The following is a 19,982-nucleotide window of genomic DNA, read 5'->3' on the forward strand; positions in this document are numbered from 1 at the left end:
CTAAAATGGTGATTCGGAGACAGGCACTCTTTCGCATGCCTGGTCTGCCCCGGCCGTGGGTGCCCACTCCCCCTCTAGGCTTGGATTGGGTTTTTATTTTAAGAATAATTGGCATAGTGTAATAATTGTCTTCCCATCCAAGAACACTACGTATGCCTCTCCATTTATTCAGATTTGGTTACATCTTTAGGCATAGAAAAAAGCAACTTACTTTTTGCATATTTATGTCTTATCCAGTAATTTGCATAAATCTCATTAATACTAATAGTTTGTTCTGAGAGAATATCTTGGGTTTCCTAAGTATGCAATCATACCATCTGAAATAATTTAATATTCTTCTTGATATTTACACAGCGATTTCCATTTCTTGTTTGATTGCATTAGGTCAACCATCTCGCACTATTGTGAATGAATGTTGTCTTTCTTTCTATTAGCTCAGTCTTATTATTCAAACTACATTGAAATCTATGTCTGGGACTCTACTTTTTATGCTTGTTCTGTTTTCTAGCAAAGCCACAATCAAATTAGACATTTTAATATTCATTATCTATTGCTTTTCTTAACTTTGTCTCTTCTACTGTATTTGTTTTGAGACCATATTATTAGGTGTACATGTGCTCATGATTGTCAGGCCATTCTTTATTATTATTCTTTCTTCACTAACAAAGAATGTCTCTGTCCCATATAATGACTTTCCTCTTTAAATCTGTTTTAATTGTTATTAAATTTCTACCCTTCTGTTGGTTCATATTTGTATGCAATATCTTTTTCCACCTATTATTTTTAATTTTTTCATATCCTTTGATATTAAATATGATTCTTATAACTGATGTATCATCATCAGATATTATTTTATGGTCCAATCCAAGAATCTCTCTCTCAACCATGAATTTAATGTTTCTTTAATTAGGTCATGTCAGTACTTCTTTGTGCTGTTTTATTTACCATACAATTTTGTCTGCATTTTTCTCCTTTCCTGTCTTCTCTGACTAATTAAAATTTTTTACTAATTTGAAACTTACACATTCTACTTTTACTCATGTTATAGTTGCCCCCTATTCTATTAAAACTTATATCTAGCTTTTTCCCCTATTTTTTTAAAAAAAACTTATTGACAAATATTTTGCCCTGGAAGAGACATATATTATAATATGATTTCATCTTCTCCCTGCTTGTCTTCACTAGCCCTCAATCATGTTTAATTATTTTCGTAGCTTCCTTGGACAATTAACTTCTTTACTTTTATCTTTCCCTGAAAGAACACTTCCTCAGAGACTCATTTCTAAAAGAACTTTTGCATAATCAATCTCCTACAGCTTTGAGTGCCTAAAGATGTTTACAATGATATACTTAATTTTTGTTTAGTGGAATAAAATATTGAGGTCCATTTTTTTTTTTCCTTAAATGCTTTAAGCCCTTTCTTCCTTTGCCTTTTTGTTTCTCCTTTTCAGGTCTTCCAAAACATTCCCTTGACCTGATATTCTCACATCGAATTCATTCTTCACAGGAGTCCATTCTCCTAGTCAGTGTTCACACTTTCTATTATTATTTCACAGCCTAATAGGTTCTTTTCTTCTTAAACTTCTTCACCAGGCTGCTTTACCATTTTGTCCTCCTGGTCCCTTCCGCCCCAGGCACTGTGGTTCTGTAACCGTGCCTGCTGCTCTGGGATTCGTCTGTCTCCCCTGAGTGCACACACTGAGCTTGCAGTCACCAGCCATCTTGGCTGGTCACACAGTGTGTATCAGCGAAAAGGCAAAGACGGGCACTCTGGTTTGCACCCTCTGACGGAGAACGTGGGGAGGAAGAGCACTCAGTGAAAAACTGTGGATGTTTTCATTTGGGCTCAAAGTGGGCCCCACTTGCTTCCTCCTTCACAGTTGACTTTGCTCCTTAAGGGAACTCCTAGCTCCTCATTCTAGAAGTTGCTCATTCCAAGAGCTGCAGCCCCTGTGTTGTAACTACTAAGCCCAGGAGGTGGAGGTGCCGTGGAGAGGCGGGACTATTCCTGGGGAGGTTGGGGCATGCCTAGAACCCCTCTTCAGTCTTCCCCAAACCACTATCCCTGGAAACTCACCCACTTTTGCTCCACTGGATTAGCAAGGTGGTTTAAGGAAGGGACAGTAGGCTCCATTACTGACTGTCCATTGTAATGATATTATTCTTAAATTCTCCCTCATGCTACTCTCAGAACAGATGGAGGAACCACCTCTTGCAGACACTGGGTTTGCTCCTCCCCCTCAGGACCTTCCTTCGGGGCCACACACCTCAGCTCCTGCCTGCTCATGATCCATAATCCCAACAGACACCAAAATGACCCTCCTTGGACTGTCTGACAGGCAGCAAGTAATCATCTTGCCTGCTCACGGGGGTTGGCAGGATTGGTGCGTGGAATCAGGGTCTACTCTGCTCCTGTGTGACTTTGATCAGATGTAACTTAAGGAAAAGGAACATAAATCCACAAACAAAACCCCATTAATTTAGTTTAATGAACAATCCTGTCTACTTTAGTAACTTTTAGTGTCTGAACCAGATGTATGAATCCTTTATTGAATTCCTCCTGAAGTCACAGTGCAACAAAATGGAAAATGAAGCTCTCTCAATGTCGCCAGCTCTCTCAACGATGACCTAGGAGCCAAATCTGACCACTGCCAGTTTTTTAAATAAAGTTTTATTGGGACACCCATACCCCCTCCTGAATGTATTTCCTGTCATTGTTTCAGCCCCACAAACACTTGAGTAGTTGTGGCTGACACTGTGTGGCCCTGACAGCCTAAAACGTTTGTGTCTGTCCCTTTAAGGAAAGGTTTGCCCACCTGTTTTAAAATGTACCTGGGAGTTGTTTTAATCAAATATGTAAGACACACAGACACAGAAGAGGCTATCATGAAAGATGCTTTTACACTCATCATTTTGGAGAGATGGGAGGCAGGGCCACAGGGACCAGCACCAGGGTCAGGCAGGAGAGGGAGATGAGAGACTGCAGGGGCAGGAGCCATTGTTATAGTTTCGTTGGGATAGGCAAGACAGGGTAAACAGACTCGGGGTGGCTCGTGTGGATAATTTCAGCAGGCTCTGGGGTTTAAGGAGCTGTCCTATTTGGCTGGTATGTGGTGCTGGGGTGATGAAGGCAGCAGAGGTCAAGGGCAGAAGTAAACTGCTCCTGTTCTAGATGAAAGCAGGCCATCAGCCTGAACCAGAACTTGGCCCATGAGCAGGCTCACCTGAAATGAAGTGGGAGTCTTAATGACCTGCACGGATATACTCAGGAATGAGCCACACGTTTCTCGCAGCACTCACTCCAACATCAGTTTGAATTTTATTTTTCTGAGCAAAAGAAAAGACCACTGTCTTGCCAAAAGAATTCCCCATTATTACAAATATCGCATGTAAAAAAGACAACCTCTACCTAGCATCCTAAGTTTAAGAATTCTTGTGTTATGTTAGATGTCAGCTATTTAAGCACAAGACTTAAAAGCACAAGTACATTTCTATAGCATCCAGAGAACAAATGTGTCTTCTGTGTTGATATCACATGATCAACTTCCTCCCCACATCAGAGGTACTTCAGAGAAATCCTACCTGTGTGTCATGCCCCGTGGCATGTGTTTCGGGAATCTGTGTGTGAGCTGTGTCAATCAGAGTAACTTGAACAAAGTAACCTAACCTTCAAATCCAAGCCACAGTGGAGAAAGCCCAAATCAATTGCTGCCTGCTTAAAATATATAAATGCACGAAAATAAGAGCAGTCTCGCTCTTAGCATTGAATGCTGGAAGAGGGCAGCTCTGCTGGATTGAGTTGGCTTTCACTTACGATGCAAAGAGCAGGGCTGGTGATCTTTAACGATGCTAATGGGTGCGGAGCTGTGGGCTGGCAGCTCGCCTCCTTCTAAATGGTTCCATGACTCAGAGTGAGTAAGTGCCTTATACCAGGCCGAGTAGAGTTAGCCCAGCAGCAGGTGGCCTGCAAGAAAAGACTGACAGGATGGTGGAGGAAGGAGATGGGTGTGCGTGTGTGTGTGTGTGTGCGTGTGAGCATGTGTGTATGAAAATGTACATGTATGCCATGCACATGTGTGTGGTGTGTCGTGTGACATGCGGTGTCTGTGGTGTGTGCACACACACAAGTGTGCATGCATCCAGTGAGCCTGTCCTTGTGTACATGTGCATGTTGTGTGTGTGCCCAGGTGTGCACACTCACACAGCCACACTCATTCTCGTGCTTGTCGTTCCCTCTCCCCTTGCAGAAAAGCGACTTTCCCGGGGCATTTCCCACGCCAGCTCAGCCATCGTCTCCCTGGCCCGGTCCCACGTGGCAAGTGAGTGCAACAACGAGCAGTTCCCCCTGGAGATGCCAATCTACACATTCCAGCTGCCGGATCTGAGCGTGTACAGTGAAGACTTCAGGAGCTTCATTGAACGGGACTTGATTGAGCAGGCGACCATGATAGCTTTGGAGCAGGCAGGTGAGTTGCTGGTCACAGCGGCCCACACCCTGCAGGCTCCAGAAACTGTGAGGGGGCAAGAGAGATCCGTGTCTGGCTCGGGGATTTCCAGCTCAGACTCTGGAGGCCGGAACCAGAACCCCTGCCCTGAGGACAGGCTGTGCCCCATCCCAGGACCAGCGGGAGAAGGGGCAGCTGACTGTGCGCTGCTGAGATCTCTTGCACTTTCTCTTTGTTCCTCAATTCAAACTGCCAGGCCCGTCCCCTCTACAGAGAACTCCATGCTTCTTTGCCTTGCTCCTCTCCTCCCTGCCCCCCAGCTCCCCGACGGGTGCCAACAAAGATGAGAAAGGCCATGGGCAGCCTCCTAATGCTATGATAGAATATTGGGTGCAGAAGACGTGGTCTGCCCACACTGTGGAATGCTGTTTGGCCATAGGAGAAAGGAAATGTTTGCAACAAAACATTTGCAACAAAACAGCAGAATTTTGAGGTTGTTGTGTCTAGTAAAGCAAGTCAGAATGATATTTATATAGCAGATGATTTGACAAAGCAAAATACTCATCAAAACTGCAGTTATTAATAAATGAAGAAGGTTTCTGTGGTTTAGGGGGAGAGGGAGGACTAGGTCTATAAGGGGGGGTACATATAATTTTATTTCAGTTTTGAAAGTTTTTTGACTCTGTTTCATGAGCTGTATTGGTATATAGTTTTCTTTACTTGTCATCTCTTATCTTGGCTTTGATAACAGGGTATGCCATAGAGTGGGTTGGGATAATGTGACTGGATTTTGGTGAGGCTTGATTATGGGCACTGAGCATTGTAAGACTGGTTGATGAATGATTGGGAGAATGTTCTCAGGATGCAAGATTTTATTCCTTCCTTCTTTCTGCCTTCCTTTTTACTCTTCTCCCTTCCTTTGCCTGGTAAGATCTATATTTACAGCCATTAAAGTGAATATGATATATAGTTATACTACTATACCTTGTATCAGAAAGTAAATGTAATTAAACTCTCATCATTATCCTCATATCCCCTGGGCCAAAATTCTCACCATTATCCCAGACACACTCTGTCATTTAGATATCTCCACAATAAAAGAAAGATGGAGGCTTTACAGAACACCAGGAGGCCCTCTCCTTTCCGTGGCAAGCTGGGTGACCTCCCTGGGCCTCAATTACCCTCTGCAAAGAGAAGACAGGCTGGGCCTGGTGAAGTCCTTTGAGTGTTACATGATCGGCTCCTTCTGTACTTCGCCCCCTGCCATCCCCAGCCTGGGTTAGCCTGGCTTCAGTGTCCCCCTTACCTTGATATTTCTTCTGCCATCCCAGTAAGGAAGAGATTCGGGGAACAAGCCCAACTGTCCTCTTTGGAGTCCCATAAGTAAAATAATTAGCTCAAAACAAATGTCTAAAACAGGTGCAAGTCTTCCTGACACTGAGCAATACCTGTCCACTCGCTGCCACTTGAATTATAAATCTTTGCAAAATCACACATCTGGGGGCTCCTGGAAGACTCTGTGCCTTTCCTCTCAGGCCCATGGGGGCTCCGCCTGCAGCATAGGCTGATGGTGCCCCTCGAGCTTGCCTCTGCCTGGTCACAGCCGTTGTTCTCTCTGGGGTCAGGGACAAGGCCTTCAACACCGCCTTCAGTCGGCTGATCCCATCCGCTGTGAAGCAGAGCATTCTCTTCCAAAGGCCTGGCACGTGGAGATGCCCCGTGAGTGGGGGACATCCCAGCACAGCGGGATGGAGGAGCGAGGCTGTTCAGGCCAGTGAGTGCTTCTCTCTTAGGAAGTGGCGCTGGTCTCAGCTCTTGACCGAGACACAAAATTGTCAAGCACTTTCGAGGGTTGCAGAAGACCTGACAGGAGGATCCACAGGTTGGTATGGTCTTGACCATGTGTTGGATGGACCAGTCGCTTCCTCCTTGGTAGGCAAGGAGGCACACCTTCCATGAGCGGAGCCGTGAACGGGCCCCAGGCCGAGGGTGGGTCCGACTTATGGGCTCTAAGCAGAGGATAGTGCTGTGCTGGGAGCCGCACTGCAGGAGCACCGCCCCCCGCCCGTGGGCCTGGCAAAGGTGCAGAGGATGGGAGTGGCAGGTGGAGAGGGCCATCGGCAGGAGTTGTGACTTGAGGGAGAAGGAAGGTGCTAGAGAAGTGAATTCTCCAGCCATACTCTTCCCCTAGCCCAGCTCTGACCAGCTCCCCAACTTGGCAGGAGGGGAGAGACCAGAGAGCTCATTACTGGGGTCCCTGCAGGTCACCCTGGGTGTACAAAGAGGACAGATCTACAGGGCACATGAGAAACGGCCAGGAAGCTAGCATGCCAGGCCCCACCCAGCAACCCTGTTGGCCTGGCTTCATGCCACTGCTGTAGAGCAGGCTAAGGGGTCTCCTCACCTGTTCTGGGCAGGCGGCACGCACTGCCGCAAACAAAAGAAGGGCTGGTGAGCAGTGAGGCCTTATTTGTGTGGGGCAGCCTGGCAACCAGGTGTCAACCACAGGACTCAGGTGATCCTCACCCGTGCCGTGCTTGGTTTGAGAACAGGGTGCAAGCTCCCAGTCACTGTGTTCGATCTGACGCCATGGCTGTGGGTGACTTGTTTTCTCAACAGCTGCGCAGCCACCAAAAGCAAGCTCATGACTGACCCACAGCATGGCGTCATCTTGCCTCAAGGTCACTGGTGATCAACAAGCACAAAACAGTCCCATTACAGTCCCATTAGCAATAACCCTAAACTGCTCATTGTGGAGGCTGTCTATTCCAAAGATGCTTCTATGAATGATGCAGAAAATATGTTTTGAGCAAAAGATTCACTATTGTATGAGTTTATCTTTTTTGATTGCTGAGTAATATTCCATGGTGTATATGTACCACATCTTCTTGATCCAGTCATCTATTTTTGGGCATTTGGGTTGTTTCCATAGCTTAGCTATTGTAAATAGTGCTGCTATAAACATAGGGGTGCAGGTGCCCTTTTGAATTAATGTTTCTGTGTCCTTTGGGTAAATACCTAGGAGTGGAATTGCTGGATCATATGGAAGCTCTATCTTTAGTAGGTTGTGGAATCTCCACACAGCTTTCATAATAGATGTAAGAATTATATAAAATAAAATATTTAAATAAACAAACAAACAAACAAATAAATAAAGATTCACTATTCATAGAGAAGGGGAATTACTACAGACTAGGAAAGAGAAAAGTTTCCTGAGCTGGTTTCTCTCGAATGCCACGGCAGTGCCCACCTTGGCGAGGTTCAGGTCTGACAACAGGGAGTTGCACCAGAAGTTGCTGCCTCTGTATTCTAGCTAGGATCCTGGTCCCAGGCACAGAGTCTGCCCGATGCCTTCCCCACACCTGATCATGCCCCCCACAGCCTTTACTTCTTTGTGATGTCTTCTGTGCTGTTCTCTCCATATTTCACATGTTCATTTTTATCACTTACATTTTCCTTTCTGGACTAGCGTTTGTAAAGGATCCTACTTTACCCCAACTCTCCAATCTTGGGAAACATCTTTTAAGAACTTAGACTTACTGAGTTGAGAGGCTGACCTCACTGACAGTTCATGTCACATGCCCTGACCATGGAGAAGATGAACGTCAAAGCTGTAGGAAGTGCTTCTGTTCTTCAAGGGTCCGAAGGACAGAGGCATATTTGTGAAAAAATATCTAGGGTCCCCTTTGAGTCTTGGAATTGAGTTTTGTCTGCGTGGAAGGATATGGGGGTTGGAGCAAATACGGTTGTGCCTTGGGGAGGTTTTGAGGCTTCGAGAGTCAGCCCAAACTGACTGACCCTGGTGAGCTGAGAGAACCAGCCAGGTGCTCGGTCCTCTCAAGCCTGGCTTTCCTGCAGCCACATGGGATGGCTGTGAAACCCAGAGTCACCCGATACAGACCTCCACCTGCTGCTGCCTATACCCCATCTGGGTGCTGGGCGCTGGCTGCGAAGCACTGGTGACACCCTACCCACGCAGAGATACAATTCGAGTGGCAAAGAAAAAAATGAAAGGTAGACCATAAACATGGAGTGAGGCAGCAAGGAGTGCTTGAGGAAGTTAAGAAGCAAAGTAGGGGACCCAAGGGAAGAGGGGAACTAAGTGGACCTCCGAAGGTCAGAGGGGGCTGAGTGCTGGGGACACTGGCAGAGTGGTCACAGCATCAAAGGCTTGTGATGTTTGAGGAAGGCCAGGGGCACACGAGGGGACTGAGGGCTGGGCTCTGGGCAGGAAGACAAGAGAGTGGTAGCCAGGGGCTCAGGGAGCTGCCCAAGCCTTTGTGCTTGACACTAGCTAGGCAGGCCATCCCCCGAGGGTGCTGAGCAGGGAGGGATGTGTTTTGGATTCACATTTGACCTATTCTGGCCGATCTGTCAAGAAGGTGGCTGGGAGGCAGGAGAAAAAGCAGGAAAGGTAGGAAGGAGGCAGTTGCTTTAGTCCAGGGAGGAGGGACAGTGAGTGGCAGGGACCATGGGGGTTGCAGTGAAAGTAATGACAATGTTGGGCAGATCTGGCCTGGCAGTGGGCCTACCGGGCTGGCTGTGGGACTGGATGGGGGCCTGGCCCCTCTGCATGCTAGCTGTGATGGCCCCATGAGGGATGCAGACCCTGGCAGAGGGCAGGTTTGGGGGCAACAGAGAACCCAGGAGCATCAGGCAGGCTGAGACTCTGGTGAGACCTGGGAAGTTGCTGTCCAGTTGAACACGTGCATCGGGAATTGGGGCGAGGCCCAGGCTAAGGATGCAGATGAAGGTGTTACAGTGTGAGATGAAGCCATAGGCAGGCGTGAGCTTGTTTGGACCGCCTGCCAGGCCTCTGGCGCAGCTCTTCACAATATGGAGTCCTGGTTGGCTGAACAGCCTGGTGCATGAACAGAAAAGTAGGGCGGGCATCGCTCCGTGGCCCTGTGGGAGAAGCTGGCATAAGAGCACGCAAGTCGAAGTCCTCCAAGAAGGGGCCGCAATGGTCCCAGTGGCTGGGCTCACTTCAGGAGGGCAGTGGTATTAAAGGAAAAAGGGGGCTGCTTTGGGAGCAAAAATACACTCATCTTTCTCATGGAGAATTGTGTTTTCTTTTCTTTCATCTAAGTCTTAGCAGGTGATGAGCAAAATGGCATCTTATTTTAAACTGTGCGGTAACCATCTGTTACAAAGCTCAAGTTCATTGTCTCCATTGTCATGTCTGAATCAGAGGAATGAGTGCGGCTCAGAAAAGGCAGAATAAGTGACTAATAGCTCCTCGCTCATACCCCGCAGTCTCCCTCCACGGTACTCGCCTGTGGTTTTCTTCCTTGCGTTCTTTAAACATATTCACAATCCAGTCCCCACATCTTTTTCTGCTTGTAGTGAAGTTATTGTCTGGGGAGATATCAGAGCTCAGACTAGGAACCCTGCCCCAGTCCCCAGTCCTAGAGCTCATGAGAAGGCCTGTAGCCTGGACATCTGATTCCGGCTCCAGCTGAGATGTGAGAATAGCACCAGGCCATTGTTGGTTCTCCAGATTCTGGAAATTGCTGGCATTTGCCATGACTGGTCACCTTCCAGAGAGCCACAGGAATGCTCTCAACCCAGTAGGAGTCATGACTTTGCAAACCAGTTGTTTTTTTTTTTTAAATATTTATTTATGCATACAAGAAATGTGGTACAGGCCTGAGGTGTGGGGATGAGAGGATTCACCAGAGACAGAGTGGGGAGCAGAACAGGCAGATCTACTGAAATACCCTGCTGAGTGGAGCAACAGGCGAGTCAGGAGAGGTCTGCTGCGCCATGTGGGTAGCTCCCTGGCCTCGGATCAAACTTGTGCTGCAGTGGCTGTGGATAATTTCATAGTTTGCGTCTTAACCCCTTGCACCACCAGGGAGGCCCGAGACTTTAAAGGTTAATAGCAAAGGTCTCCCCACTGCTGAACATCCACAGAAGCTTCCTCCTACTTTTTGCACATCCTTGCTTTGGAAGCTCTTCCTCTTAATATTCCCACTTGTCATTCCAAACTCTTACTAGAAGATGATTTCACCCCACTTTCATGGTCAGGATTAACATGCACTCCTAATGCTGAGGATCCCTAAATATTTCCAGATAGCACTCTGGACTTAGAGCTACCTAATGCAAACCAGTTTAAATCAAACCATGAGGCCTCGCCTTCCACCTCCCCAGCCTCGTAATTAAGTTTTGTCTTGATTCAAGAATAAACACTTTGCAGGAACCAGGCTGCCTCCCTCACTGAGGCTCCAGTTGATTTAGAAAAGTGCTGAGTTGGAACTGACTTCTTTTTCCTTCCTTGGACTCTCTTTCTGTGCTTTGAATTCCCAGTCATAAAATTTAAATTCACCAATAAAGAGTGAGCCTGAAAAACCTGAGACCTCCCACCCTCGGCACCAATAAAAGCAGAACCCCAACCTGTGTGCTCCCCAGCTCTGCTTCTCTCTTGTCCTCTCTTCTCTCTCCCCCCACCTCTCTCCATGCCCCCCTCCCAAAAAAAAAACCCTCCCACTTTCTTGTGGCCCAGGTGTGCTATGTACTTCCTACTTTGTGTAGGTGATACAATCTCTTTTTCCAAGTTTCCTGATGGTTATTGCTGAAAGGCATCTTGTCATCATAACAAGATCCCAAAGCTCTTGTCCATTCACAGAAATGACTTTCAAAGGGGAAATGTCTATGGGAAACTTACCTGTCCTAGGTACGTGATCCCAGGCATTTCTGACCTCTTGTCAATGAGCTGATTCCCTACTGTATTGTCACTGTTCTCATTTTTATTTATGTGGAAAAAATAGCACCAAAGTGGACTCCATTTGTTAATTCAAGTACTCAAAGTGAAAAGAAAGTGTAGGGGGTTTGTGAGGAATGGCTAGAAAACAGAACTTTTGGATGACTTAAAACATGAGAAAATGAAATTGATGATGGCTCAGATCTAGGAGAAGCCAGTCTGTCAACAAGTCCATGTGAAAATAAGAAAAAATGTAATGATCAAATCTAGTTTGGTGACAGAATATACATTGGCAGTTTATGGCTTAGCCTTGTGTCTACAGACTCAGTGAGCAGCTAACATCCCCTTCAGTAATTCAGGGATACCCTTTTGCATTTTATGGGGGCAGTAATCTGGAAAGGAAATACTTGTAAATTGGGGTGTTCTGAAGACTGTTCATCCAGCAAGCCCATCTAGCTGGGGGAAAAATCTCACCCCCTCAATCTTTAACAAAGTGGCTTCTCAGATGCCTGCAACTTCTGGCTACCTCTCATGATGGTCCTCAGAGATAGGCCATCACACTTCCATTTTTTTGACTTTTTCTGGAAATGGCAGTTTCTTGTCTTTAAATTAAAATTTGAGGGCCTCCCCGGTGGCACAGCGGTTGAGCGCTGGGTTGCGAAGCTGCCCTCGGTCTCCACGGCGCCGGTTCGATCCCCGGCTGCTCCCCGGCCACCGGAGGAGGGTCCCACATGGCGCGCAGACCTCTCCTGCCGCCCGTTGCTCCCCTCAGCAGTGTGCTTCGGTCCTTCTGCCTGCTCTGCTCCCCACTCTGGCTCCGGTGACTTCTCTCACCCTCCCGTGCTTCTGACTGTACCCAGTGCATGTATAAATAAATAAAAATAAATCTTAAAAAAATAAATAAAATAAAATTTGCCTAGAGTACCATTTGCCATATTTTAATTTTTAATACTTTTGTATTCCCATGTCACAGAGGTGTCCTTTGCAAATAGCATGTAGTTGATTTATTCTTACAATCAACTTGACAACTATCTGTTCTGGTATGATGTGGATTTTTTCGTCCCCCTCCAAGCTTTTTAGAAATCACTTGAATATTTCTCATCATTTCATTCTTCTACCCTACTACTAATTTTGAAGTTAACCACTCTTTCTTATTATTGAGAGGTCACCCAAAAATATAAAATATGCACACAAATTCCATGTCAGATTAATCAATATCTTAATCTATATGTGGACATTAGACTAGTTTAATTTTGTTCATCCACCTCCTGGTTCCTCTGTTACTATCATTATTTCAATTCTATTAATCCCATCAGACATTATTACTGTTGTTTTATACAGCCATTGTTCATTTAGATCAACCCATATATTTACCATTTTTGTTTTTGTTCATTTCTTCTTGCATATCAGACCTTCCTTCTATCTGAAGTTCATCATTTAGAATTTTCATGGGTGAGTGTCTGCTAATTTTACTCTCTCAGATTTTATTAGTCTTACATGTCATTGTTTCACTCCCCTATTAGAATAGCATTTTTGCAGGACAAAGTATCCTGGGTGGCCAGTTATATCTGTTCAGCACATTGAAGATATTATTCTGTCGGCTTCTGCTTTCCTTTATTTCGTTCTACAAGTCAGCTGTCAGTTTGCCACAATGGTAATCTCTTTTTAAGCCTGCTTGAAGATCTTTTCTCTGTCTTACAGTTTCTAGTTTCACTATTTCAAGGTAATTTTTATTTTTCATGCTTGACATGCCTGAGACATTCTAAATATGTGGATTTATTCCTGTATATTTCTTCTGAAAAATCATCAGTCAATACCTATTCAATATTGCCTCTTATTCCTTCCTGAATTTCAAGTAGACAGTGTTAGACTTTTTTCAGTCTATCCTTCATGTCTCATAACTTCTCTTTTGTATTTCTTTCCCCCACCCCACACCCAAACCAGTTGTATTCTATATAATTTCTTATGGCTTATCTTTAAGTACATTAATTTTTTCTTCAACAGTGTCAAATCTGATATGAAACTGACTCTGGGTTTTTTAAATTATCTTATTATAGATTTTCATATTTAATATCTATGTTTCTCAAATCTGCTTCTTCTTTGTTTCATTCTTTTTTATTTTTTAAATATTTTAAATATACTTGTGTACACTTGCTAGTAATTTTAACCTCCAATTCACGGGTACCTATGAACTGCTGAATTTTTGTCTATGACCATTCCTTATGATGCCTCATTTCCCGCTGGGCTTATAATTCTAGATTGAGAGCATAACAGTATCTGTGGGAATCTTGTGTGGCCTGTGTTGAGGGTCTCCTCAATTGTATTGAATGAGATATTGTTTTATTTATGCTAGGCTCCCAAGGGGAATTAGCATTACAAAACAATTTTTATGTTAATGGCTTATGTTATAGCCTCCAAGTCACAGATCAATTTTAGCTCAAATCAGAGCCAAATAAATAGTTACAACATTTCTGAAAGAAATTGTCCATGGATTTTTTCCTATCCTAGTCCATTCTAGAAGAAGAAAAATTTATCTCTTAGTTTCCTTTATCAGTAGGAAAGTTATTTCTGATCTTTTAACCTAAGGGATACTTTTTGAGGGTCCTAACTTTACATAAAGTGAGAGGTTTCCCAGTGCAGTTTCTCACATCACAGGCTCTCAAATCCTTTTCCCCAGTTCTTGTGTTTAGATTGGCAAAATGTCTCCACCGACAGGCAGTTGCAGAGTTGGTACATATTTTCAGCTTCCATTCCAAATACTTTGGTCATGAGGGGCTTACACACTTCATTCCAAAGTTGGATATATACATCAAAAGAACGTTGACCAGGAAAATTTCTTTTTTTTTATTCTTTTTCTCTCTAAATCTGTACCCACGCATACATCTTAGGGAGAGGCGCTTCTGTCTTCTAATGACTAAAGACAAAACCTTCAGCTTCCATTTTCTCTGCTTTTTTGGACGTATGCACAGAGATTTTATTTTAAATTGGTTTTGTTACGTATTTAAAAGGAATTAAGAAGAATTTAAATAGAGTATAAACAACAAAAGTAAACCTCAAGAGGAGATTGTTGGGATATAAGAAATATCTCCATGTTTTTAGAGAGTTGTTTTCTTTGTTCTATTGGGCATGATATCACAAGACCAGCGAGGTTCTCATTCTTCTCTTATTTCCCTAACATGCTTTTTTCCCTTAGACCTACCCTACTTCATTCTTTAAAGACTCTTTCTCCTAATAATACAACCTCAAAATGAATGTAGGCAAAAAACTTAACATGCCCTAGGTAGATGCCTGTTCCACTCAATAGTGTAATTTGCATTCCTGAGGTCCTCCAGAGCTCTGAATTAGGCTGAAGAAGTTTTCTGCCTCCTTTGTAGAAACAGTGATAATTGATTAACATGTCTACAGGGAAAAGATGATGATTTGTTGATTTGTTGATGTTATCTCCTTAGGGGTGAGAAGGGATCTACCAGGGACACTTCAGGAAAATCACCTACAAGCTTCTAGGTTTATGCCTCTGAAAAATTTAAAAATTATAATCAAACTATAAAAATTCTGATTTACTTATTGAAAACAAAATCAGTTATATACCCCAAAGTGTATTTAACTGAATTCAACCAATTTTTAAAACTGTATCAAGACATATGAGTTAATTTACATAGAAACTATTTAGGCATTGCAATAAAATGTCTCCATTTATAAGTGTAAAACTGTGAAACACACCCATGGGGGCACTCTTTCTGTTTTAAACACTTTTGAATCTACAGAAAAGTTCATATATATATATATATATATATATATATATAGAGAGAGAGAGAGAGAGGGAGATGTACATATAGATATGTATAGATACAAACACCAAGACTCACCAATTTTCAGAATTTTGTCACATTTGCTTGCTTTCTTTATATGTATATATACACACACATTTATATTATACACATACATATAAACATATTTACATATACATTAAATACTTGCTCTTCTTGCTCTACCATTTGAATATATGCTGCAAGCATGTATCTCCTGAAAATTCTCCTATAGAGCCAGAAGAACATTATCATTCCTAGGAAAAAGAAAAATAGTATTAACTTAAGTTGCTGTCTACTATGAAGGTATTCACTTTATTCCCAGTTAACTCCAAAATCTCATTTTTTTATTCCAAGACGCAAAGTTCAAGTATGTATTTGAAGGTGTATCCTTAGTCTCTTAAAAAACATCTCCTTCCTTTTTTTTTTTTTTTTTGGCTTTTCATGATAATTTTTTAAGGGTTCCAGCCAGTTATATCTTATCCCATTCTTGAATGATCCAATAGGATTCATTCCCTACCATCTCTCCCCAGTGTAGACTTAAGGGCCATATAACCTGGCTTCCCTTCCCAGATTCTAGAAAAGAAGCTGGAACAAAATGTGGAGCAGAAAATCCTTCTGATCTGCCTTCCTCTAGGAAACAAAAGGGGAGTCAAGATCTATGCCTAACCACCAGCGATCTCAGAGTGAGGCTGGAGAGAGACAGTGGGAAGGCATATAGGAGAGAGGGAAATAATATGATTTTCAGGTAGAACCAAAGGTAGGGGAATAAGTCTTATGCACAACACACATTTTTCAACATTTAATGCTATAATTTTTCTGAAGGTTTGAATATATTATGTATTTTTAAACACTGTCTTCATGTTATATAATGAGAAAAATATCAAATTCATATGGGAAGAGAGAAATGAGAAGCAAATTCAGGAGGCACAGAGAGGGAACTTGAACTTGATCTTTAGTGTTGTTTTCTTTTACACTGAAAGGAATGAGCTGCAGCCAGTATGACAGAGGACTGATATTCATTTGGTTCTGGTTGATGGGTATAAATTCTCTCAATCAACCCTTTTCAAAAGTGTCGTAGAAAAAAATGAAATCCGAGAAACATATAAGACACTGAGCGCAAGAGCCAGCAACTGAGAACCAGAGGCCCTTGTTTCCTGAGGCAGCAGGCTCTGTGATTTAGCCGAACTTAGACTTGAGCTTCAGCTCTGCCATTTATTAAAGAACATGTTTTAAAATCATAGCAGCTCAAGAAGTTAAAACCAGCTCGCCACTAACTCAGCCATGTCTGACTGGATCAAATCAGCTTGGATGATCTGATTTTGTCCTGGCTGAGCAATGGCCCCTTCAAGATTCAGTGCATGTGGGCCCATCTGTTCTCTCTCTTTGAGCCTCAGTTTCTTTATGTGTCAGATGGAAATGTGCACACCCTACATACACAGTGGGGGGATCTATAGTGGTTCCTGCAGCAAGCAAGAGAGACACTAACCCAGTCAGCAGCAGCCTAAGTAACTGTCACTCCACTATCAGCCCAGATAGTCAGTCTGGGTATAGGGACACTCAAGCAAAGCTGGCAGCTCCACGTTGTCATCAAGTGTCCAGGCATACCCAACCTCCTGCTCTTCTCTCCTCAGCAGGTCAGTACTATTTCCTTTTGGGGTACATTGTGGCTGGAGTGGCATCTCATGACACATCCTCATACAGCAGTGTCCAGGGCAGCAATGAAGGGGCCCAGTGCTTGTTCCTTTTCCAGGATGAGCACCAGTTCCCAACAGTGACCCCTGCAGGTTACATCTTACATCGCAGGGCAGTGGCCACGCCAACACAGATCTCTGGCAAAGGGACTTGACATTGCACTGAGAGTCTTGAACCTATCAGCATTCAGCCCGCAGTGCAGGGAAGGAAGCTAGTCTCACCTGAAAAGATAAGAGCAGGGCCCTGGGAGCCAGGATGGGAGAGAAAGCCACTGGGTGCACAAACTGTAGTGTCTCTGAGGTAAGCGTGTTCCCTGTCCCTCCTCCTTCCCCTCCTGTTTGCTAACAACCCCCATACACAATGGCTCTTGAGGCACCACTGTCAGCTTAGATCCACTTCCAATAATGAACAAGGCCTGCTCTCCTCACTGTGAAATGTTTCTGGCTTCCAGGAGCTACAGCCACTCTGTGGAATTTTATGCTTTGTAAGCAAGAATCTTGTCACTTTCTTCCACTTTGTGGCAATCCACTTTTAATATCTCCCAGCCTGGATATTTATAAAAATACTTTGTAAAAGTCAGGTGAACCGGATTGCTATTTCACAGCCTAGAAAAAAAAAAAAAGGAAGTCACTAAGTAATGGCATGTTACTTCAATTATGTCTCAGACAGGCCATTCAGTGGTGCTGTCAATTAAGGTACTTAATTGAATTTCTCATCTAGTTTTAATAAGATGACTTGCACGTGGTGAGATTAGACCAATTTGTTAGCCTGTGCATTAGCATCTTCACATAATAGATGCTTATCTCTTTAATTTTGTAGTGTTAATTTAAATACATGTTTTTCATTTAGAATTAAGAACAGTTATTTTACATTAATAAAACCACTTATCATTAAAATACAATACTGACTCTTAACCCAAAATGCTATAGATCATATAGGTATCCAGATTAAACAAAGTACTGGCAAGGTTTATTATATTAAACATTGCTAATAGGATTATCTATTAGGCAATAACTGAATTGGGCAATGATTCTGAACTAAATGTACTTTTGAGGGCCTAGATTTTCTATTATTACTTACAGCATTCTTCATATTTTATAATTTATTTACTTAGAGCAGTAACACCCTTTATTAAAATTAATTCTTAATAGTGATTTTTTAATTGAAGTAACATTGGTTTTTATATTATATAGGTCTCAGGTGTACAACCTTATCAATCATCTACTACATTATGTTTACCACCAGAATTCTAGTTCCCATCCTTGACCATGCATTTACCCACCTCCCTCCCCCATTCTCATCTGGTAGCCACTATTTTGTTCTTATAGCCTACGAGTTTGTTTTGTTCATTCATTTTCTTTATTTACCACATATGAGTGAAAGCATATATTGTCTGTCTTTCTCCATCCAATTTATTTCACTGAGGATAATACCTTCTAGGTTTATCCATGTTGTTACAAAGGGCAGGGTTTCATCTTTTTTATAGCTGAGTAATATTCCATTGTGTATAGCTACCACATCTTTTTTTTTAAATAGTTTTTTTTTAAGTTTATTTATTTATACAAGCACTGGGTACAGTCAGAAGCACGGGAGAGTGAGAGAATTCACCAGAGCCAGAGCGGGGAGCAGAACAGGCAGACTGACGAAGTACACTGCTGAGGGGAGCAGTGGGTGTGGCAGGAGAAGTCCGTCGCGCCATGTGGGACCCTCGCCAGCGGCTGGGGATCAAACCGGGGCTGCAGAGGCTTCAGGCAGCTTCGCAGCCCAGCACTCAACTGCTGTGCCACCAGGGAGGCCCTCTACCACATCTTCTTTATCCATTCACCTGTTCTGGAGTAGAGTAGTTACTACCTAAGTGGCTACTACTTCCTCAGCAGCCATTGTCTTGGCATTCTGTCCAGAGAGACATCATTTATTTTGTCTGCCCTCATTAATGTTGCCAAGTTGCCAGCTTCTCCAGTATCTAGTCTGGGATCTGTGAGGCAAAGTGAAATTCCAGGGAGCCTCCTACTGGGTAGCCTACTACCAACCACCACTATGTTATTCCTGAGATTCCTCGCCAGTCTGCCATCCTCTCTACCATTTTCAGCATCTTCCTGTGTTTTACACAGAATATCCAGGAATTGAAGTTGTACTTAGTGGAACAAATAGGGAAAATGTCCATGAGATGTTTTCATGCAATTTAACATTACACCTAAGTAGCTATAATGGTTTTGATAAATGTACATCATATTTTCAAAGATCCAAAGGTATGTATCAAGAAAAGGATGACTCAGGGTAAAAGTAACTTCAGGAAGTAAAACTGCATCCAAAGAAAGTACTCAACCATGGTTTATATTGTGTGTAAAATATATTCCTAGATTCAAGAAGAGAGGGATTTGACCAAATGTCTTTATCTTCTGGCTAGCTGGTGGGAGGACTTGGCCATTTCTTATCTTTGAGAGAAAAAAAAATGTTGTAATTAAGAAGATGTCACTTAACATTCTTCCTTCCCACTGAAACTCAGGAAAATCTCTGCTGATGTTGACATTTCCTCAGCAAACACAATGGACTCTGCTGCTCTGGGGTCCTGTTCTCATATGCTCCTCTGTTCCAGGTCGCCTGAACTGGTGGTCCACTGTGTGCACCAGCTGTAAACGGCTTCTTCCTTTGGCCACTACTGGGGACGGGAACTGTCTTTTACATGCTGCCTCACTGGGTAAGTTCTATGGTTGTAGACAGAGGGTGGAGCACCCCTGGCTTGCTCTGTGTGTGCTTAAAGGAGAGACATATGCTAAGTAGAACCATATTCATTGTTGTCATTTGGAAGGACCCCCCAACAGATGGAGCCAACAATCCATTTCTCTTTGTCAAGCAACAGGCAGGCTTGGTGGAAGCACAGCACACATGGGAAAAGTCCTGTCATGGTAGAAGAATCCCTGAGCATTAGCTGAAGGAGTGAGGATTAGAGTGGCCTAGAGCAATCCAAGAGGACTTCGTGGAGGAGGTGGCTTGCTTTTGAGTGATTTTTTTTTTTTTTTTGGTTTTCTGTTTTTTTACCAACAATTGAACTTGAAAGAGTATAAAAATTGAGGACATTCAAGCAAGAAAATCACATCGGTAAAGCATAAAGACAGGAATTAGCAGGCTGTTTCAAGGCAGGGCTGAGCTCAGTTGGTCTCCAACAGGAAGTTTGGGGAGCAGTGTATGAGGTTGGGAAGTTCTGGGTCCATCATATTGACAGAAGTCCATGCATTTGCACTGACAGAATACAGACATAAGTACAGCATGGGTCACAGCAATCAGCCCAGTGAGCACAGACAACAGTGAGGTCAGTGACTTGCTCCAGTGGAG

The 19,982-nt window shown here is 43.4% G+C and overlaps 1 protein-coding gene across 2 annotated transcripts in view; it reads left to right on the forward strand.

The window, feature by feature from the left end:
• OTUD7A (OTU deubiquitinase 7A) overlaps window positions 1–19,982 on the forward strand; it is a gene marked incomplete at both ends in the record, with an annotated part of 77,602 nt that overhangs the window by 35,216 nt on the left and 22,404 nt on the right. For both annotated transcript variants that reach the window (XM_084253051.1, XM_084253052.1), the window contains 2 exons: window positions 4,248–4,466; window positions 19,246–19,347. In XM_084253051.1, coding sequence (XP_084109177.1) covers window positions 4,248–4,466; window positions 19,246–19,347 — 321 coding nt within the window. The remainder of the gene's footprint in view (window positions 1–4,247; window positions 4,467–19,245; window positions 19,348–19,982) is intronic.

The sequence above is a fragment of the Talpa europaea genome (genome assembly GCF_964194135.1).
Source record: "Talpa europaea genome assembly, chromosome: 14".
Classification (NCBI taxonomy): Eukaryota; Metazoa; Chordata; class Mammalia; order Eulipotyphla; family Talpidae; genus Talpa; species Talpa europaea.